A 24,098-nucleotide genomic window follows, 5' to 3' on the forward strand; every position below is an offset into this window, starting at 1 on the left:
GTTATCGGATATATATATATATATATATATATATATCTATTGCATTGGACCATCTGTCTGGTCTCTAGACGCTGTGTGGTTTGGTGAGAACCAATGTTTTCCAGTGGAAAAAACATTGCGATGACGTCACCGGGTGCTTACTTTGCATTTCCAGCTAAATGAGAAGGCCTTCACTGCGGAGAAGCGTCATTTACGACCACCTTTGAAGGCGCTATTTCACCGCATTAACCTTTTGTTGTACCTTAATGGCCTAATGTTTTGTACAAAGCAAGAGAGGGTGTTCTCGGCAGCAGTCGGAGAGGTGCAATTAAAACACTCTAAACAGCCCCCTGTTGTCAATGAAAGACAATTAGGGCCCCAGCTGGCCTTTTCATCAAGCCTTGGACAGGCGTCTCCGATTACAGATAGTTTACAACCCACTTGAGCTCAGGCCTGTGGTGTTCATCAGTGTGTGATTGCTGCCTTCCCTCGGAGCGGCTTCCGCCCGTGGCTGCAGGGTCAACTCCTGCAACAGGAAAGAAACGCGTGCAACCCGATATCCCTGCACCCAACCCCCACGCCTTCCGACCTGACCGCTTACCGACCGACAAGTGAGGTCAGTCTTGTAAACCAACAGCAGAAGTATTTTAGATTAAGACTACTAAACTTATTTTAAAACTTTCGCAGACCCGCATTAAAAATCACACTGATTCATTTATATTACTACTACCTCAACAACCATTGCTCCTAAATTGAATAAATAAAACAGGCCCACTGTTAACCTGTACTCTTTGCCCTATGCTAGAAATGTGCCCCTGATCAGTAGCCCATTTTCACTATTAATTTTAGTAATGCTTTATTTTGCTGTTAATTATTTATGTGGAAACAGCTACTATTATTTGTGTATGCTTTCCATATGCTTAATTGTTGTTAGCATTACACTCTACTTGTCTTCATTTCGCGGCCGATTTATTATTTTTTTTTCCGGCCGCCAATGCTTGTTTTTCTCTTTCTTCTTCATTCTCTCCCATTTGGCGCTTAACATCCAACCGCCCTACCCTTTTAGCCTATGGGGCCTGCACCCGCCCCTGCCTTCCCTGTGCTGAGCTACTGCTAGAGAATTTCTAAGCTCTGGAATCTCGGCAAAAGCTGGAAACACGCAACAAGCATTAAATTATTTTTTTTTATCTATCTTTTAGTTTGTTTCCGATGCCTGGAGACATGCAAGTTAGAAGCTGACAAGTTGACTAATTTTTTTTATTTTCCTGCCATGCATAATCCACATGCCTAGCATGACACACAGCTAGCTGTATGATGGGGAACATTATCATGTGTCAGAAATGTATGTTGATATTCAATGGTTATTCATTAACTTTAATCGGCCAACACATTGGTTAAGACCTTGGTTATGAGTGAATTTTATTGACTAGTGCAGAGCAGAAGCTTGTCTCTAGGCTTTATTGTTAACTAAAACTAATACCTTGTTTTGATTGTTTTCCATACAGCCATAAACACTGATCTTTAATAAGGGATTAAACCGTGCATTTCTAGTTTTTTAAATGTATACACTCAGGCGCCGCTTTCCATCCCACAGCGCATACACTCGCATCCATGCTTGAGGCCGCATAGAGGAATTCCCTCCAACCTCTCTCCCGCTGTTTCCTGCATCATTTCCCACAAGCCGTCCTTAACTGATTCCTAGTCCGCCACTTACCGATGTTCCGGAGCGGAAGCGCTGCAGAGCTCTAGGTGTTATGCACCCGCCGGCACTTGCAGACCCTGAGCTAGACAATGTACGTGTCCATAATGCATGGATTGCCTGCATACCTCGTGGATATGGCTCAACCAGAAGTGGGTTTCTAGGCGCTTACTTGGCAACCCATGTAACCCATCTTTTGTGCTGTTACTGGCGAGGAGTGAACTGAAGGTGGCTTAACAGGTCGGGTCGGTGCTCTCAGCTGTGCCACCCTTTCATACAGGCAGTTTGTGGTACAGTGCCTGTGCTCCCGGAGGCTGGCAGCGATGCCACGGCTCAGTATCCTGCTCCCCAAGCTCCGAACACACACGCATTAATGCTTGGGGTCGGAAGAAGGAATTCCCTCCCACCTCTCCCCCGCTGCTTCCTGCCTCATTTCCACAAGCCAACCTTAACACATTCCTAACCGAACATTTCCAGCTCCGCTGACGCCCTGGCACCCTGTGACCCTCGGCATTTTAGCGGCAGTGTAAAGCCTTGAAGGTCACACAGCGGGGGCGGCCTCTCTCTGGTATGCTAATCATGTACTGCGCACAGACACTGCCATGGACTGTGAAGGAGAGGGGTGTCACTGGGCGTCTCACGGGCTGTAGTGGAAGCCTGGCCTCTTTTATGGAGGCTCTTCCTCGGCACATACCATGTTGTTTGTGAATAAGATTGTTGCAGAATGAATAACTCTTTTAGTACCTTCTAATTCACAAACACTCCTTTCCCAGGCTTTCACTTTGCTCCCGCCGGGGACACAAGTAATGAAAATCGATCACGGCATGGTCTGTTATAATACCATACAAGTCCCTGTCCTTAGCAAAAAGTGTTGTTAACTTTTTACAAGATGAAGTCTTTAAAGTTATCGGTTCGCTCAGGTTAATAAAGGAAAAGGTAGGTCAGTACTGTTTGTCGTGGAACAATCTTCTGACTTGACGGGAAATTCCTTAAATGCTACTTTTCCCACTTCAGTCCTTTTAGTTATCTTGCCTGAGTGCCTCTTGCTGTCTAGCCAATGACACAATTCTAGGCATCGCACCACATTTGTAAAGCCTCGAGATTTAGAAGTTCACTTCTCGAGTACTAGCATGCTGTGCTACCTTTTCATGCAAAGCAGTTTCATTAGAGCATCTTTTGCCGTGGCTCCCATTTCTTCTCATTGAGAGTCTTGTTAGGAAATGCATCACTGAACATCCACAAATATCTTTTAGTAATTCATGTCAGTACCCCGACCACAGGTTTTATATCGGCACCCGCAGAGTGTTGCGCTACGCCAGCATCACTCTGTGCCACCCCAGCATCACTCTGCGCCACCCCAGCATCACTCTGCGCCACCCCAGCATCACTCTGCGCCACCCCAGCATCACTCTGCGCCACCCCAGCATCACTCTGCGCCACCCCAGCATCACTCTGCGCCACCCCAGCATCACTCTGCGCCACCCCAGCATCACTCTGCGCCACCCCAGCATCACTCTGCGCCACCCCAGCATCACTCTGCGCCACCACAGCATCACTCTGCGCCACCCCCACAGCACCACCACAGCATCACTCTGCACCACCACCACAGCACCACCACAGCATCACTCTGCGCCACCACCACAGCACCACCACAGCATCACTCTGCGCCACCACCACAGCACCACCACAGCATCACTCTGCGCCACCACCACAGCACCACCACAGCATCACTCAGCACCACCACAGCATCACTCAGCACCACCACAGCATCACTCAGCACCACATCACTCAGCACCACCAATGCATCACATTACAAATGCTATTGGTGTCACATTTTCAAAAATTATAACTATTGGCATTGTAAATGATAAAGCTATTAATTTTGCTATTTTCAAAACCAACACATAAATAAAAAAATTGTCATTTACAAGACCAATAGCTCAAACTTTCCTAATGCGAGACCTATTGCATTGCAAATGCTTGTTATACAGTGAAATCCTTTGTCTGGGGCTGCAGGGTGAAGGTAAAACCAGATGCAACTGGTTTTGGAGCACTTTGTTATTCTCAGTCACCCTTTCCATTCACTGGCCAGGCTAGGGACATTAGACGCATCATAGGGGGCGGGGCCAGCATTGTATGGGGAAAGCCCAGCCCTATTCAGGTCCCAGGTGCACTCCTCCCCAGCCATCAACATGCAGATCTCCCATTCACCACTGGGGCAGACCCATCCTGACTCCTGGAGCCAGGCTCACCACCCAGCTCCAGCCAGTCACAAGCCAGCTCATTCACTGCACAGGCACACCAACTTCTAGAAGTGGCACTTCCACACTAGACACAACCATGCCGCACACATCATCGCGCAGCATTTAATCACACAAGTCCGCACATACCAAACTCGAGCTTGCACTCCGCACGTATCAGGAACTAACATGGCACATACATTCCCCATGCATTCCTATGGGGGGGCAGGCCAACCTCACTACACGCACGCACTTTACCCTGGGACACGGTGGGAAAGTGCGCCACAGCCAGAAATCACTAACGCCAAGTCACATTCATAAGCAAAAAGTTTAGGGGTGAACCTGCCAGAAGGGCCAAGTCCAACAATAACCATGATAATCTAATATATACTCTTTGGTCGCTGATACTGTGCCCTCTGGTAACACACTATTGCTATTTTATTGCCTAGTAATTGTTGTAATAACATCCTGATCCTTACCCATAACAACATAGGTCAGCAACGAAGAGTATCTATTAGATTATCAATCAAGTCCTTAGCTCCATCCTAGAGACTCATCCCTAGATAATACACACCACTTTCATTGCCTCCTTGACTGAGCGTCTCAAAAAGTTCCAGTTGCTTCTATGGAGAAAATATCTTTCCTGGTTCCGACATTCAGTCAAAGCCATCCCACTGCTATATCACTTAAGTGAAGTAGGACTATTTTGTATGGAAACCTCTGCAACAGGAACAACCACGGTAGCCAAACTGGACAAAAATTACAAGCCTATTGAATCTGCTCCAACTTGCTCCCTCAATTAGGTCAAAACAGATTTAAGTTTTGGCTGCTGCTCTGTTCACATCTCCAATCCCTCATCGCCATGTCCGGATCTGCTGGACAAAGAATGTCAATGCTTAATACAATCGGCAACAGAATTGGGTGCATTTGCATCTGTGGCAGTGAATCTCTAAAGCCAGTGCCATTCTGGCATGATAGATCAGCCTATGTTAAAAAAACTGACGGTAAAGCAAGCCCATGCTATACTTTATGAAGCAGTACTGATATCTTCTGTGCTGATTGGTTTGTTTTTAGATGCTTTTAAAAACAGCTTCAGGCAGGTGGACACTGGTGCCGTATTTCACCTCTGTGCATGGTTGAAGTTCACTCCTTTTGACCAAATGTGCTGTCCAAAGTATTAGATATGCCTTTTGATGGCAAGCAGATTTTCAGGATGCACGCAGACAAATCTTTGCAGGCCATAAACACAGGCCATAAACATAGACTATGTCATGGCACATTCTTAGGATTCACTTCAGCAACGACAGAGCTATCGTATAGTAATCCAGTCATTTTGCCAACGATGGCTCTCAAACACTGAACGTTTTAATTCCTACAGGAAATGTGGTTTATGTAACCTGCCAGCATCATTCGTTCAATTTGGCTGTTGGAAACCGGCAGCCAGGCGCTCCCAGCAAAGAGTGAGAAGATCATCGTATTTGGGGAAAATCTAAATCCTCAAACACCATTCCAGTTCGGCTAATTGGCAATGAATGAGTCACTGGGTTCTGGATATTGTCCACCTGGATATTTCATAGAATTCACATCGAGGTCACCTTTGACACCTCCAAGGACAGTGTGCCAGTTACATATGGAGTCACTGCTGTTGGAAGTAATAACATTTCTACAGAAAACTGCTATAGAAATTTTGCCCAAATCACAACACAATCAGAGTTTTTATTTAAAGCTCTTCGTGGTCAAGAAAATGCCAGGAGGTGGCAACCCATTTTAAATCCAGGGGCGCTCAAAAAATTCATAAATAAACAGTCCTTCAACAATCTGTCCCTAATTATTGTTCTGCAGTCGATGAACAAGTGAGAATTTCTGCCGTTATTTGACCTAGAGGATACCAAATTTCACATCCCTGTACATCCCAACTGCAAGAAATTAGTTTATATAGTTAATGGGGTAAGTATCCAATTCATGTAATAACAAACCTTTTCAGAGTAAACCACCAAGTCAAGATATACTGAACTCCACTCAATGGTAGCTAAAGCACATAGCAGACTGGCTTAACTTGGAGACAATTTGCAAAGCAAAACTAAAATAGTAATAACGTTGAAATGCAAAACGAGAAGTCCCAAAACGAATGGACTAATGTAATAGACTAAAATGTCGAAAATCCAATGAAGGGAACCGTAGATATGAATTTTTAACGTTTTAAGTTGAAATAATGCCGAGATGCCTAAAGTGAGGAACCCCCCTAGGCACAATTTGATTCTGACCGCAATGGAGCGCAGGTCAGATACACAAACAAGGTTTGTCTTTGTCACAGCCAATTTTTTCGGACTTCAGTCCTTGAAGCACCAACCCACCATAGGAGTACACTTCTAGACCCTCCCTACCCTCCTCCCTCCCCCCTACCCCCAATGACCTAAGGGGAGGCATGTAGGGAATCACTAGCTGGAAGGCAGAGTTCATCCAGGTCTGGTTGTCACTGTCAGCTAGGCAGTTACAGGAAAGGCCTCTTGAAACTTGTATTCCTGTAGCTTGAACAGGAGGTCAGCTCTATGACCCTTGTGGCCCACTTATTTGTCAAGCGTACAAGTGAGCAGGTCCAGTCTTCTAGACTGTTCTCAGGTCTCAGACAGCAGGTCGAGTCCTCTTCTGATTTTTCACTGATCCAGGAGTGTTTAGTTGTTGGTGCTTGGAGGGGCCACATTTATGCCTGGGACAAGATGGTGGATGAGAATGAACCCTGGGGATACCCTAACCAATGGGGTAAAAGTATCCAGGGCTAACTCTACCCACTTTGGACATGTTCAAAATGTCCGAAGTCTTGAGCCACACTATACTTGGGTTCTGAAGGCTTGGGGGTATGTGGAGTGTGTACTATGGTAATCCTAATGTCCTCCCACAGCAAATACAAAAATCCAGTTTTAGGCAGTCCCTGTAGCCCATTCAACCTCGGACAGAAGTCTGGTAAAAACAAAGCTGAGCCTTCAGCAGCCAGACAGAATGCCAATACACTTTGTGTGTGTGGATCTGTTTCCCTTTGAAGTGTTCCCCCAGTGTCTTATGTAAAACCCCATCGAACTTGCCAAGAGCTATGTGACATTCAAGGAGGGTTCTACCTTCTAATGTCAGAGGATGCTCACAGCCCCAGTTGTGGGGAAGTTCTCCCTCCCATGCCTGGGTCACTGGAAGGACAAAATGGGAGAGACATGCCCAGGTGTGAGCTACATCTGTCTGTAATGGGGAGGCCCCTTCGAAGTGTACCAGTGGTCCGGTCACAACCCTCAGGCTATCCTGTCAAGGGGAGGACAGCATTTCCACCACACCCAAGGCCCATTGTACTTTCCTTGAAGCAGTTCACACTTCACCACAGGGAAGCCATCAATTTCTCATGTGTCAGTTCAGTACTTGCAGAAAGGCCTCCAGAGGCTTTAGACAGGTAAAAGGAAACTTTTCTAAAGTACCTTTTCTGTAATAGTGGGACACAATTGGACTTTACTATTATTTTTTTTTTTTTTTACTTTTCAAAAGTCATTTAAATAATTATTTAGCTGTTATCATTCCAAAATTAGAATTACATGGTGTTATATAATTAAACAGCTAGCCTTGCTACAGTAAAAATAGATTTTCTGCTTTTTCACTGTAAGAGCATTTGGAATATTGACCTTCTATGTGTCCTAAATTTAAATACCATCTACCCTATGGGCTATATGGACTCTCTTAGGGGTTTCTTGTTAATAGTTAAAAGAAGGTGTAGACCTGTCAAAAGGGTTTATTTTGACAGGTTGAATTTGCAGTTTACACCATCATAGCCAGACTACTGGTGACAGGACTGCAGTCCTGTTTGCATTTTCACTACAGTGTACGGTACAATGAGTGCTGCAGCCCTCTAGTGGCATTTAACTTACAGGCCTTAGGTACACTGTTGGTACCATATACTAGGGACTTATAGGTAAGTTAAATATATTAATCGGCATTATAACAATTTAATTGTAATTAAAGGGGAAGCACAAGCACTTTACCACTGGTTAGCAGGGGTTAAGTGCACAGCGTTTTATAGACCGCTAAAACAGGGTTTAGCGAATGCCAAAAAATTGGGGGCGACATTGCTGAAAGGGCAAATTTCCAACACCAAGCATAGAAAATATCTAAGATTCATAGTCCATGGCCAACGCTTTATCCTTTGGTCTTCATTCATCACCCAGAGTCTATAGTGTCTGGCTCCTGTACCAGCTTAGGTGAGACAGCAGGGAGTGAGGCCACAGAGAGGGCATTCATAAGGACCGACAACACTACAACCTTGTACTACATAATGTTATGTTATGTTATCCTGATTTATTGAGCGCACAGCTGCCCCAGCAAAGGGGCGTCCTGGCGCTAGAGCAGAACAAAACCGGACAGGAGGTGGGAAACACAACACGACGGCATAAGAAAACAGGGTGGAAAAAAATCAAAGTCTTTCCAGAAAACTCAAGTGCTCTCGTATTGGGTTTCTTGGCACACCATCAAACTAACATAACAATAGAGCATGTCCCAGGGTTGTTAAATATTCTTCGGAAACCGTTAGTGACTACCCTTATTGTGAAATAGACCTGGGATAATTGCTTCAATAAATGAGGAGTCCTGATCATTTCGCCATGCAGTTCAACACCAGTTAACCTCTTTACGCAAACAGGTAATTATATACAGGAACACATGGGAAAGCTCTTTCGATTCACTGCTCAGACATTTGAGCTTATGCCTTTCCTCAGGTCCCTTTCATACCAAGCGTGCTCCAAACACTAAATGGACAGTCATTCAAGTTGATCCTAATAGCCCCGGCTTGGGCCAGGCAATGTTGGCTCACACAGTTGTGGGACGTGTAGGACTCACCCACTTTATTCAGTGTAAACCTGAATCTACTAACCTAAAATCATGGGCAGGTTCTGCACCACAATCCAGTCATAGTGACCGTCTGCCTGTGTGTTACAGACTTTGTGTTTAATATTTTGAACATACCACCTGCTTGTTGAACCATCTTGGCAGCAGCATTACCAACTTCCGCAACTAAGAATTACTCTTTAAAATGGAGGAGGTCTTACATTTGGCCAGCTGATAATTCTCTCAATCCTTTAACTAAGCATCTCCCCTAGATCGTACTCTATTATTGGCACCCTGCTTACTCCAGGTTGAAATAGTTCTCCATTTGAGTCCTGCTAAGCTTCAGTATTAAGGTGCCCATGAACACAGATCTCACCATCCTGTTTTCCACCAGCCTGGTGCAGGAGTTCATGAAAGGTCCATTTTAAACTTTCCCGTCAATACCCAATCCGTCTCATATGTGATTGTAACGCTGTTCTGGGAACCTTCCTTCGAAGTCCACTCGGCAGATGCTGTCATGGAAGGCAACTACATTATTGGCCATCACATATAAAAATTCGAGAAACCGAAGCGCTGTCAATTCATCTACCTTATCGGAAATATGCAAAATCCCATGTTGAACTAGAATTCCTATTCTCATTCCCAATATGCCATCCCCATTCAACCTACACCACAAAATCGGTCTTCCAACTTTCCTTTTGCACCAAAAAGTTGGGCTCAGACAGCTTTACATTCACTGGATGTGAAATGTATGAAATTCTGTTTGGCATGAACAAATACATTTAGGAAGTTGGATCAACTTTTTATTATCTTGTGGCAATGCAGAGGAAGTTTCAGCATTATCAGAACGGGCACTGCACCATGGATTTCAGCATGCATTCCTTTGTCGCAGGGATGTTGGCACCGTTAGTTTGAGCAAATTCCACAACAGGCAAGGCAGCCACGACTGTGCTCTTTGCTGGTGTGCCAACGGCTGACCTCTCAAAGCAGCAACCTGGTCCTCAACTGTTACGTTTAGCAAAGCGCGGTGATTTTAATGTCTAGAGGACTTCAGAAACCGCTGTAGGGCAAGTAGTACTAACCAAACTGTTCAATTAAGGTTATACCTGTTACTACTACTTCGTAGTAGATTTATAAATTTACTGTAGTAATAGTCATTCATGCATTCAAACCTGTTACAGATCTAATATTGGAAAATAAATGATTACTTACCCGTAACTCCAGGTCTTTAATAGTGGCATCTTTCATAGACTTATGCACTCACCCACCCTCCCAGTAAATGGGCTTTTTTTCTGCTGAGTTGCGTTTGGCTTGCTGTGGAAATCTGAGCAGCTCGGCCTCCAAGGGGGTATGGGCTCAGAGTTTCATTCCTGATTGGCCAAAGTTCATGTAACAATTACGTGAATGAACTACATAGTCTGTGGCTATTTTCAATGTTCATTTGAGTGTATAAACATTACTATGTTAATAGACTACTGAGGATTGCCAGCCTGACCAAGGAGTATATTTAAGCACGTGAATCTGAAAGATTCCAGTGTTTGAGAACTGTCCTAAAAAAGAAAATAATCATTTCTCAATTTCTTTTTACTCTTAATGAAGTCTGTTCCCTCCCCTCACTCGAGTTTCACCTTCATGGCTCCCTTCTCATGGTCTCTATATGACCGCGCACCTTTGGGTCCTTCACCGTGTTCTGGATAAAAGTGGTGCTGTTTTGCTGTCAATTTATGTTACTCGTTTCGCTATTTGAATACTGGATTCATGCTCTTGTAGAGGCAGTCATGCTATTGCAGTGTTTCTCGTGTGCTCTTTCTTGTCCTCCTCCCACTGTTTGAACTGAAACCATGGCTCCCTGACCGTGGCCATGTTTTATCTACGTATAGCCAGTACGAAGGGGGTATAAGTGATTCTGTTGATGGTTCCTCCCTTTGCCATCACGTGTGACAAACTCTAGAATTCTCCTTTGGTGTCCTGTCTACCCAATCCTGTAGTCTCACTGAAACTCATCCTTGTGGTATTCCAATGAGGGTTGTTTCTTCTGGTTTTGAGGGGGTCCCTTATCTGCTTTGGGGGGACCCTTGTCTGCCTGCCAGCTAGTTTACTGAGCTTCATAAACCTTCGGTTCTGTAGGGCTCTGAATTGGAAGCACTAGTAAGTGCAACTTACTCGTTATCGTGACATTTGCGCTGGCTCCCCTTGCTGTGGTCGACCTTTGCTTTCTCTTGACACATATTGCGACCATGCACCTGGGAGCAGTCCTGTTTGGTGTGAAGGAGGGCGTGGGAGTGTTGGATACCGATCTTCATTCTGTGACCTACCATCCTGGATTATACAGAAGAGAGCCTTTAACAAGAATCCCTTCAGTAAATAAACTGCACTTTCTGTTGCATTGCAATATTATCTGCATGTGTTTCTACTTTCTGTGGCATACGCAATGCAGGTATGTTAACTTTATTAAATTTTTCTCCTCAAGGCATAGATTAGGAACTTGCAATGGCATCATGCTACCTGTACAGAATAAGTGGTTTCGTGCTGCAGAAAGACTGGCTACTAAGCCAGTGGGGCGGCTCTTGGAAGCCTCTCATACAGCAGTATTAGCATGTTGGAGCATTTCCTAGTCTAATTCTAATTCTAATTACATTTGTTAAGCGCGCAGCTACCCGGAGGTTTCCCGGTGCTAGAGCAGACAAAAGGTAAGAAGGTGAGAGGGACAAAACAACAGAAGATTAGGTATTAAAAAGCCAGGTCTTAATTCCTTTGCGGAATGTCATGTAACACATTTCAGAGCGCAAAAATTGGGGTAAGGAGTTCCATAGGGAAGGAATTAACACAGAGAACGAGCGTCCACCCATTTTGACTCTGTTTACACGAGGTACCCTAAACTTGTGCTGAGTGGAGGACCTTAGAGTGCGGAGGGGAACAGGGGGAATAGAAATGCCCAGCAAGCTGTATCTCGAGGGAATTATTTCTTTAATGTCAATTTAGTGGAGGCCTGTTTATGCAGCACTGGCTTTGCAATTTCATATGTATTGCATCAGTACTGTTCTGTTAATTAGCTCTTCTCACTTGTGCTCCATGGGGACCAATGGTGCAGAGACAAATGCATTGCTTAACTCAGTACAGTTTGAATGGTGTCATAAATGAGTTAACGTAGTGGCAGTGCCTGCTTTGATGTTTGACATTTACTAGAATTAACAAATTTCCAAGAATTTGTAACTGATTTAAGAATTGTATTTTTTCTGATAGGGCGACAGGGGTCCAGAATGTCCATAGTCTTGTAGATCTGGGCGTGTACCTGTTAAAAGGAACGATTACACTATACTGTCTTTTCCTTAACTGGTTTGCCATAGCACTAATCTTCTTTTACATATGTTTTACATTGATTGGTGTCTTTTTTATCAAACTAACCTTCTTCACTTTTTCCTTCAAGGATACCTGGAAGCACTGCCTTGAATTACAACTATATCTTCCGTTAATCTGAATTTGCTAACAACAATGTTTTTGTTTGGAGTACCTTCCATAGGAAGGCTTCCTGAAATCATGCTTGGGCACCTTTTTGTACCTGCTGTACCCCAAATAGTAGCCAACGCTGCCCAGCTTACTGATTGGATGATTCTTTGATATTCAAGCCTATAAGGTAGCTCAGTGGGATGCCTAACGATAGCTTGGAATGGAATGGAAGGGGTGGGGTAGGGTCTGGTGGTGGATTGAAAAAAGACTGTGGTCAAGACATCCATTTTTTTTTTTTCAGAGCATTATATATAAAATATTTGTTCTGAGTAAGGCAACTTGAGTAAAGATCTGTGTAAATAAGATTTATTGTCCAGCACTTATGTTAGTCGGCTCTAGTAGTTACAGAGCATATGCTGCTTTCTGTCATTCTTTAGGACGAGAAGCTCACAGTTACACAGGATCGCCCCGTGCATGATGACAAGCCGCAGCCCATCCACTTCCAGTACAAGGTGACTGATGTGAAGGACTCCTGCTGGGAGGCTGTGCTGTCCAATCAGAGCCTTTTTGTGGAAATTCCCGACGGCTTGCTGGCCGAAGGGAGCAAAGAAGGGTAACTATTTCTCTAGATTTACTCATAAATCATATTATTCTATCATTTCCAGTAATATGATAAATAACATTGAAACTGGTGGCACAAGTTGGTTTGAAATTCATTAAAATATAATCACATAGGTCTCTTGCTGTTTCACCTAATTGTGTAGTCCTTTGCTGACAAGATTTGAAGTAGAATTCAGATTCAAATCATGGTAATTTCCATTTAGTAAAATTCCGATGCATTTCGGACTAATCTAGCCCTTTCTCAAGGAGTACTGAAAAACGAAGAAGATATAATGGGCTGTCAGATAAATAGAATTACAGACGAGGTAAGAGGTGAGGTTAGAAAAACGTGTGGCGTGCCCGTGATTAAATGAAAACATGATTCAAAAGACCGTATTGTGAAAAGGACTGTGCAAGAAATAAATTAATCGGGACGTGGTGTGGGTAGTGTTTGGGGTTCTATGCAGGTGTGAGGAGGGGGGTATAATACGTGGCGTGAGCCATGTACTTATGAGGAGGGGGGTAAATAAATGTAGCCTCGATTTAATTCTACTAATTGTTGCAGAATTATCCGGTATCCTCAAAGATTTAGACAAAGAGATCAAAGACATTGAAAGCGAATTAACCGATTTACTAACATCTGATGAACTTACGAAAACTCAAGAAGACATCAACTCACTACTTGATAAACACAGTAAGGAAATAAACGAGCGAAAAGTGAGAAAATTTAGGAGAGATACCCTGGATTATAAACTGGACAAAGTTTATACTTGGGCTAACGTATATGCCCAAAGACGCCGAAATAAGCCATATAGCACCCAAACAGATACCTCATCTTTCCAGATTAATTTATTTCTTGCACAGTCCTTTTCACAATACGGTCTTTTGAATCATGTTTTCATTTAATCACGAGCACGCCACACGTTTTTCTAACCTCACCTCTTACCTCGTCTGTAATTCTATTTATCTGACAGCCCATTATATCTTCTTCGTCAACCTTGGAGTCTTTCATGAACCCCATGGAGTGCCTCTTCTTACAGGGAAGCACATGCATTCTAATGCGTGCACAACTTATCAGTATACCATAGGCGCCACCAGGACGGAGACGCCACCTGAGAGAGTACCCAACCAGCCAAAAATTATATCATTTTTGATCGTCCAAACATCCAAATAATTACCAGCAGTGCACTCTCTACCACCGATTTTCCAAGATTTGAAATGGGCAATTTGAGCTTCTCGGTTTGGAAGGAAGTTCCCTTAAAAATTGCACTAATGAGGCACGAGAAATACTCTTCTGAGGCAAATTCACTGTTCATGTTTTATATTCGTGATTGGCAACTTGTTATGCACTATTAAACTTGCTCTTAAATGCAAAATGTGTAGAAATGTGTTTACCTAATAAGTGCAAAATTGTAATTTGCCTCACCAAAACAATTTCCACAATGAAGGCCTCTGTGCAAGTTCTGTAACTTAACCCATGGATAGACCTACTGTTTTGCTGTGTGACTGGGCTTGCAGGCATTACTGGAACAACTTTTAACCCCAAACCACACTGCATTTAAGAGTTAAGTTCAGTTACAAATGTATACTTTTAATAAAGGTTTCTGAAGACCGTTTTGATGCATTTCAAAGGTTTAGGTAGCTATTTTGTTGCATTTATCTAAACAAGGCTTGACTCCACATGCACATCTAGTGTATATAATGGAAAATGTTCTATGGCATCATCCCCCACCTTAGTGTGGTAGCAAGACAAAGGCCCAGTGGCGGCTTTAAGTGGTGAGGCCTAAAATGACAGAGCTAAATGAGTCCATTTTCACTAATAAAAATCTAGGCCAGACCAATTTGTCTCAAGAACATCTTCACTTGTAATATTCCTGTTTTCTCGGTTTACTTTTCCAAGTGTCCTCTTGTAGTGAAAATGTGTTCTCTGCTTGAAACTAGTATCTAATGACACACCTGAAAACCTGTCCCTTCCAATTGGCCTCCCTCAGACAGGCCAGTCTGCCCCTTTGCAGGAGGCGAAATACCCTCTTAGGTGATCTGCCTTTCCTATGGATAAATATAACCTGTAAAAAGGGTAGTTCAAAGGGTCGATCCTGTGTCAAGTGGAGGCGTAAAGGAAGGGTGATGTACTTTTGGTGAATCCATGTCCATTTTGTAGAGGCAGGGGGCGTAGCTTAGTCGGTGAGATCCAAGGTGTGTGAATCTCTCATTACCCAACTAAAGAAGTGGGAAAAACCAACTGACTTGGCAGACCCAATTTTGGGCCTTCAGACCAAACTACCAAGCCAAGAATTTTGTTGGTTTTTGGGAGGGTGGGGGAGCAGGGTTACACACCAAACAGCCCCCACCTTGAAGCTTATGTCCTTGTCCAGAGGGCCTTGCCATAGCAGGATCTCCATCTGCAGGCGAGACCCCAGTCTTCCCATATCACACATACAGCCTTGCACTACTAAATGTCTAGAAAGTCAAATAGTTGGATTTTCTGACCTTTAAATACCTGGGCATTTTTTCAACACTTTGTCAAACTCTTCCTTGACGTCTGTGGCTTCCTGCATTATACATTAGTCTAAGGCTTGAACACACAACTCTCATTGACTTATTGGTTACTTTTGAATACATTTGTCTTATTTCGTTTTTTTTTAACTGGCATGCCTAGGCCATTGGCTAAATGCTCTCAATATACCCAATTTACAGTCAAGACCTTTCTATTTTCACTTTTGTGGTGTTAACTTTGATCTGTTCTAGATGTGTGGTTATTGCTTGAACTCCAGTTTTTATGGTATTCTTGTTTTTTAACTTTTCTGGCTGTATTTATCCAGATTTTTTTCTTAGTGTGAAAAATAAATCTGCAATGTGTATGTTTCCACATTTCTTTAACCAACAAAGCTCTCTTCATGCTTGCATATCCATTGGGGGTTAGCCACTTATACAATACAGTCATCCTAAATTATTTGTATTGTAAAACGGTTTAAAAAGCTGTACTACTGTAGTTGTGGAAGCTTTTATTAGGATTTTTTTTAACTCCCCTGCCTGACAGTGCACAGCTGTTGACCTAGCACTCATGATTGACAGTAGTAAGAATCGTCCAAAAGAGAGCCTATTATCTCATTTGTTCTATACTTAAAAATAAATGCAGATCGAAAATTAATGGTTTTCGGTCCGCATTTATCTGTAAAAACGGAAAATTGGTAGCCTTATAACATACAGTATGCTATTTTTGAACTCTAAGCAGTCCAATGCTTCCATTCCAGTTTTGATCTCACATTTAATAAATAAATTCGTCCATAAAATAGAGGTGAAGCATCCAAAGTAAAAACAAGCAAACAAATTTGTCCAACAGGGACTTGAACCTGTTCATCGGTAATCTACCTTCTGCTGTGTGTAAGACATAGAAAGGGAATCTACGGAGCTCTAATAAACAGGACATTCAGCAAGCTTGCGACAGAAGAACTAATAGCACATTTTTAATTTTATATGCTGGAACTATATATTTTGAAACCACTGAAAAAAGGAATGTAAAAGCATATTGGTAAAAAATAACTTAAAGATGATTCCGAATAGAAATACGGACTAGAGCTTTTCAAAGCCACACTGTGGACACTGTTCAGTTATGCCAGTTGGTTTCTAAACCATACTATCTTTGGCAGACAGTAAATCATAACTTTCTTTTCCCAGTATTCTATCCTCGTCAAATATCCCACATTCGGGACTGGCTAAAGACGAAAAGATCGCTATTTGTTTCTTTTTGAAGCAATGAGTCATTACGTGTTGCCAGTGTTTACAGATGCAGGTAATACTGCATCTAAATACAGTCACTGATTTTTGCAATATTCACCAGATACTACCTCCCTATTTCAAGTTTACAGTAATTGGTATAATTCCCATACACAAATTCTCCAGATTTTAGCTGGCAGAATGTGTTCCGAGGAAGAAGTATCCCATATTAGGGCACCAACATCTGTTGGTTCCCCAGGCCTATTATAGCAGCCCCAATTGGAGCTAATTGTGTTCGGCTCAATGTAAAACTATGAAATGTTGACCTGTTCAGAAACGGTCTAAAACTGGTTTACATATCATTCCTTCCCTGGCTGCCAATCTACTCTACAAAAGTGAGCTCAAGCTCTACCACAAAGCCTGCAAGAATGCAAGATCTACCTACATTACCAAATCCATAACAGAAGCTACTAACAAATCCAAAACTCTTTTCAATCTTGTAAAAGAGCTTGCAGGCACAAACACTTCCTCCAAACCTCTTCCCCTTGACAGCTTGCAATGTGAGGAACTGGCTAAATATTTCACTTCCAAGATCAAGACCATTCATCAAGACATAACTATACAACAGCAAGCCCAGTCTACAAATACGCAAAACCCCACATCTTATACAGATGTCATCCCGACCCAACCCCATCTGTCTCACATGCCTCTCAATTCATGGCCTGAGATAAACGTCCAAGGGCTACGGGACATCCTAGGAAAGGTCAAATCCGGGTCGCCAGTCGACCCTCTTCCGATCTTCATTCTTAGACTCCTGGACACTCCTCTCCTTGCTGTGCTAAGCCAAATCTTAAACCTATCCCTTACCACGGCCACAGTCCTGTCATCTTGGAAACATGCCATGGTTTCCCCCCTTCTTAAGAAACCAGCGGCTGACCCCAAGATCTTGGCTAATTTTCGTCCAATCTCCCTCCTGCCTGCACTCTCCAAAATACTGGAAAAACATGTCCATGATCATCTCTCCAAATTTACTGAGGCCAACAACATCTTGCACCCCTCCCAATCTGGTTTCCGTGCGGGATTCTCGACGGAAACCACTCTACTTGGAGTGGTGGAAAACCTTCGACATCTGGTTGACTCTGGTAACACGGCCGCGCTGATCCTTTTGGACCTCAGCGCGGCGTTTGACACCATTTCTCACCAAACATTGCTTGCATCTCTCTCCAAAATAGGCATAAGAGGTAAGGCATTAGAATGGATAGCATCTTTCCTGATGCTCAGGACATTCCAAATCTCGTCCAGCAATGCGACATCTAAGGTCCATTTTTCTCCGCACGGGGTCCCACCGGGATCAATACTAAGCCCCCTGCTTTTTAACCTCTATGTAGCCCCGTTGGCCCAGATCGCTGAAGCCGCAGGTCTTATCATGTACACATATCTTGATGACTCCCAAATATTTTTCTCTCTGTCTAATGACAACCTTGAAACTACTTCACGCCTGCAGGCAGGCCTTAGGGACATTTCATCGTGGATGAACAAAAACTTGCTCAAACTTAACGGCAGTAAAACCGAGGTTCTGATAGTAGGCCCCGACCAGAACCTCTGGAATTCCAGACACTGGCCATCTGAAATGGGCCCTCTGCCAATACCATCTCACCAGGTCCGCAATCTGGGCTTTATCATTGACAGAGAACTAACCATGGAGCCCCAGGTGAACGCCCTCTCAGCCATCTGTTTCACAATCTTAAGATGGCTCAGAAAGATCATATGGATGCTCCCTGACGACACTCAAAAGACGGTGATAAATGCATTAATCACCTCCCGCTTGGACTACGGGAATGTCCTTTATTTAGGGGCATCTCAAGCAACTACAAAGCGCATCCAACTGGTACAGAATGCGGCAGCCAGGCTGCTCTGCAAATGCAACAGGCGAGACCGTATGTCCAGCCACCTTAAGGCACTCCACTGGCTTAAAATCGAAAACAGGGTCAAATTTAAGACTCTTAGCCTTATGCACAGGATAAAGTGGGGCAAGGCACCCAAATATCTCCAGACCCTTGTGCACACCTATATGCCTGCCCGCTGCCTAAGATCTGCCACCCAAGGTCTCTTCTGCGTCCCTAAGACACGTCGGGTAAGGATGGGAGGTAGATCTTTCTCCCTCCTTGGCCCAAAACTCTGGAATTCCCTTCCCCAACCACTCCGCCTTGAAAGCAGGTATGCGTACTTTCGTAAAGCCATTAAGACCTGGCTCTTTAACCAGTGACCTCCCTGCCCTCCCATTCACAATCCTTTCCTATTCCTCTAGTTCATTATTCTGCTTTGCGCCGGGAAACCCTTTTTTGGGCATCTGTCGCGCTCTATAAGCCAAATAAATAAATAAAAATAAATAAGGTGTTATTTTTTTTTTTTTTTTGTTTGCTTATGTTTTCTTTCATGCCATCGTTATTGGAATTCCACATCGAACCATAATCACTCCACCAGACCTATAGGCTAGTCAGACAGTTTTTAGACTACAATATACTTTCCTTCCTAGACGCCTATACCGTGCTTTGGCCAACCACTCAACCCTTCACAAAAAATCAAGACTATCATTACTGACCTTTTCAGGACATCCAACCACAACAATAGATTTATAAATAAAACTAATCTCAGACCAGTTCCCAACTCTCGTACGACCATGACCACACAAAACATCCCTGAAATGCACATTACTCAGTTGCCGGTAAGCTGTGAAACACGCAGTGGAAATAACTGATCTCATTCTTAACCATGGCTTGGGCATCTTTGTGTTCACTGAGACATGTTTAAATGAAGCCTGCGATTCAATCCTTGACATTCTAGTTCCTCCTACCCCCCACTCACGGCATCCTCAGTCTGGATCGTTTAGGCTGTTCTGAGTGCCTGCATATACAGATCCACACTTTCTCTAAAACTGTCTCCTGCTCTCACTGCCTACCTTTGAATACCTACGAAAACACCACCAATGACAACTCCAGATGTTCTTAACATGTTTTACCACCCGCCTGGAGATAACCATACATTCATCGAACAGATCATGTAGATTAACTCCTTCAACAATGAACACAACCAGATTTTTCTTGGTGACTTTAACACTCAATGGAACTATTCTAATTACACTTGTGAACAATTTAAAATCATTCATCCAGGACCTTTTCAAGCATGCAATAGCCCTACCCACAACAAAGGGGCCACCCTTTATTTAATCATTGCAAAAGAGACCATTACACCAATTGAATCCATTCTTCCTTGAGACTGGAATGACCACCACCACTGCATCACCTTCCTTATCTCCGTAAATGCAATCATCTCTAGGGGCCAACCTATGAAAGCCAAACACTGGGTCCAAGATACCCGCCGACATAACCCTACTCACCATGTCCGCTCTTAGTAACTGCATCCTGCTCCTGCCCTCCTCTATGCATAACGCTCTTGACCTCACTGAGCGCTATATAAATTCCATGTCCAAAATCATGAACACCCTTGCACATAAACTAAAAAGCATCCTGACTAAATGAACCATACCCTGGTACAATTGTGACCTTAGCAAGGAACGTCCTCGCTTCAGACTTGGAGAAAGAGCTTGTAGACATACCCCCTCCTCAGACTCCTACGGCAAAGGAGTGCTTACAATAGGCACATCAGGTACTCTAAAGCAGCCTCATCCAAAATCTACTAGACACAGCAACTAATTGACTAAAATAATTGTTCCTAATGATCAAAAACCAGACTATCCTCGAGCGATTTCCCCCTTCCTCAGACACCACCTAACTGCGAGACCTTCGGCATATTCTTTGCTGAGAACCACTCTAATCTCCAACAATATCCAGAACTCTATGCAACTCCTACCACCCGTACCCCCGACATTATACCTCTCATGACCAGGAAGGTTGCCCACAAAGCCTCTGCCCCCCTTCCCCTCCCTACCCCCCCCCCCCCCCCATCCTCACCTAAAAATAGCACCGGATGGTCTAGCTTCGAAACCTTCAAAGAAAGTTACATCATAAACATTTTGACCTCTCTTAAATACTGCAACCAATTCAACGACCCACTCCAACTTCCTCAACGAGTCCATCCACCTCCTACTCCCATAATATACCATGATAATCATCAATGCCTCACTCACTCAAGGTACCTTACCGGACTGCTTCAAAAGTGGGCATGTCACTCCTATTCTAAAAAAAAAAAACGCTTCGACCAGTCTGATCTCAATAATTACCACCTTATCTCCAACAACGCTACCTGAGCCAAACTCTTAGAAAAATGTGTACACTTAAAGCTTCGTGATAACATTGAGCATTTCCAACTCCTCGACCAATGTCAATATGACTTGCGACAGGGTCATAACACTGAAACTGCATTGGTCCACATTGTCTGATGCCCTACGCTCACTCGACCAGAATGATTCTTGCTTACCTTGCTTGCTGGACCTGTCGGCAGCATTCAACATTGTCAATCAGGATACCCTTGAGAACCTACGAGAACACAGGATGGGTGTCTCTGGTACTGCACTAAAATTGGTCTCTTCTTTCCTACACAACAGATCTCAGTGCATCCTAATCAACCATGCTCTCTCCGATCAGTATTGTTGAGCGTACCTCAAGGCTCGATTCCCACCCAGACACTGTGTAGCCCCTAACAGATATCCTCAAACTCGACCTTATTTCCTACTAAATGTATGTGGATGATGCCAAACTTTATCTGAAAATGTCCCCTCCCGAGGACATCTATATCCTCAACACCACCCTGACACAAACACAACATTGTCTGGCCAGTAACCACCTCAAACTCAATGCCCTCAAAACAGATATTGGGGCGGTGTTGGTTGGTGAGATCAGTAGGAATTCCAAGACTGATATCCTCTTACTGCCTCGAATTATACCCCCGAAATCATTAAATAACCTTGGACAAAGAACTTTCCAATCAAAAACACATTAATGCTACCACCAGAGGAGCTAACCCTCAATTACTCATTCTAAGGAAACTTAAACCTTTCTTCCCCTTGGCAGACTACACAAGAGCTTGAGCTGCTGTTTTGATATTATTATTATTATTATTATTATTATTATTATTATTATTATTATTATTATGTTTCTTATATAGCGCCTGAATCGACCCCCGAAGGGGTATCTCCGCGCTTGCCTTGGGAACCCGTCCTGGCTTTTCCCTGTGAGAGCCCCTTACAGGGCATACCCAAGGTGAAAGCCAGGCATCCCGCCGCGGGGGGGCCGTTGTGGAGATTAAGCAAGCTTAATGCCCAGAGTTGCAGAGTGTGAACCCATGATTAGGTCAGGCACCAAAGCGAGAATTATCCAGTCCATGGACATTTGAGCTCAAGACCCTGCCGCGTCGGGAATTGAACCCTGGTCCCGGGTCTGACCTCTGCTTCAGGGTCTGTTTGCTCTAACCAGTGAGCCACACTTCTCCATCGAGATTAGACTACGGTGGTGCTACACTTGTGGACCTTCCGGAAATCATACTTGCACTCCTAAAGGCTAACCTAAATGCAGCTGCTAGGCTCATAAATGGTTCTGCTTCTAAAAAAAATTTGATCACATCACTTCCGACATGCAAACTCTGAAATGGCTACCATAAGAGGTAAGGATCTACCACAAAATTGCATGAATGACCCATAAAGCGCTGCACCGAATACTCCCTCCTACCTGACCCAGAAAATTGACCTTATCGGATGGAAACAGACTATCTAGAAGCACAACCTCTAGAAGCACAACCTCCTTAAAACTCGAACTACAAAATTCCCCCAAAAATAAAACCTACTACCAATTCTTTCTCCGGAATTGCCTCACAATTTGTAACTCTCTCGATTCGAGATTAGATGCAACCCATCGACCTCCATCTTCAGAAAAGTAAAAACTTTCTAACAAATTCCTCTCATAATGAGGCTCTTACCTCCCTATCCTCATGCCTGAGTATTCCCTGCTACTCTTATCTATTATACTTGTAAATATTGTTCTGTTTTGTGATCTATATGATCTATACCATGTTTGTACATTTTCACCTTTTTGTATCCTATTGTCCCTTTGTTCCTACTTGTAAAAGGAACGGTCACCCGTAAGAGACTTGTCGCACTATATAAACCTCTAAAAATAAATTAATCTGTGCATCTATAGATATGTCCACAATCACACTTGTGGATATATGTCCCCAGCTGTATGTGTTATACCTTTCGTTAAGTAGACTCTACCAGACAGCGATGGTGTCTGGTAGTGAAAGGCATCTTGTGGGCGTAGCAAGAACATACTTCTCATCCATTTCTCCTCTTGTCAGTTTTGATTGTCCCTCCTATGGAGCAAAGCCTCTTTACCATATCTTTTGATTGGCTGGCTTCTATGCTTCCACTGCTTTCTTTTCAGTCACTACTTTTTCTTTTGGATTAAGCACTCCGTGAGTGTGCATGCGTCTTCCAGCTGTCTCACTCATGTAATTCTCTCCCCCTGCTCTCCGTGTCGCCCATGTGCTTCTCCCCAGCCCCCTCCATGTTGTGCTCACCCTTGTATATTTCTCCTTTTTTTTTCCCTTTCTCGCCTATGCTTTGCCCCACCTGCACCATGATGCTCTCTTGCCTGTTGCTGCTTTTCACCACCCTTCGTGTTCCTTCTCCCACCCTTCTGCACTCATTCATTCACTCTCTCGCCTATTACTTCTAATCCCCACTACTCGGTGTTGCTTCTGTCGTTCCCCATGTTGCTTGCTCTACTCATGCCCTCCATGTTGACTCCCTCATCAACTCTTCAAAAAAAGAAGCTTTTGCCCTACTTAATCATTATATACATTTTCTTTTTATTTACCAGTTGCTCGCGTCATTTTGTAGGCTTACTCATGTATGGTGCATGCACGTTCAAAATGATGCGACTGGTGTGTCATTGCACCTTTATTATTTTTGGGGATGAGGGGTGTTTTATTGCATAATCGGAGTTGCTTTACAGCATGGTAAAAAAAATTGGCAAAGCCAATAGGTCACAATGGTGCCGACATGTTTGTTTTTATTGGTGCCAGCACCTCTGTTGGCCTGTCTGCAAGGATGCGTGTATTTGTGTTAGTCTTTGTGCTTGTGTACCTTTTAGGTATTACTTAGTTTATGCGTGAGTGCGTGCATCTGTAGTGTGAGAATATTTGCCTATATTTTGTCACACTATGTATGCATTATATAGTAATTGTCAAGGCTTTTTCTTAGTGCAGGTACGCTGTATATCTGACCTTTAACAATTCTGGGGTTTTATTTTTTGGTAGGTTGCTGGCACTGCTCGAGTTTGCAGAGGAAAAGATGAAAGTGAGCTATGTCTTTATATGTTTTAGGAAAAGCAGAGAAGACCGAGGTGAGACAAAACTTTCTTGCACTGTGTATACTATCAATTGAAATGTTTTGAAGTAAATACCTTTCTTGCAGTATATGTAGCCATCACTTCTATGATGCCCATATAGAATTCACTGACGTTTTCCAAACTAAAAATGAGAATGCATAATAAGGGCTTTCTGACCAACAGAAAGGGAAAACCTTAAGTGTGGGTTCTTACCAATCT

At 43.5% G+C, this 24,098-nt stretch overlaps 1 protein-coding gene across 1 annotated transcript in view; it reads left to right on the plus strand.

The window, feature by feature from the left end:
* The window catches only part of OAZ2 (ornithine decarboxylase antizyme 2), a 148,082-nt gene that overhangs the window by 101,560 nt on the left and 22,424 nt on the right, over window positions 1-24,098 (plus strand). Inside the window, 2 exon segments of the mRNA XM_086959929.1 lie at window positions 12,657-12,832; window positions 23,809-23,894. Of these exon segments, the coding sequence (XP_086816055.1) occupies window positions 12,657-12,832; window positions 23,809-23,894 (262 nt within the window).

Source organism: Lissotriton vulgaris, chromosome 2_2, assembly GCF_964263255.1.
Source record: "Lissotriton vulgaris chromosome 2_2, aLisVul1.2, whole genome shotgun sequence".
Classification (NCBI taxonomy): Eukaryota; Metazoa; Chordata; class Amphibia; order Caudata; family Salamandridae; genus Lissotriton; species Lissotriton vulgaris.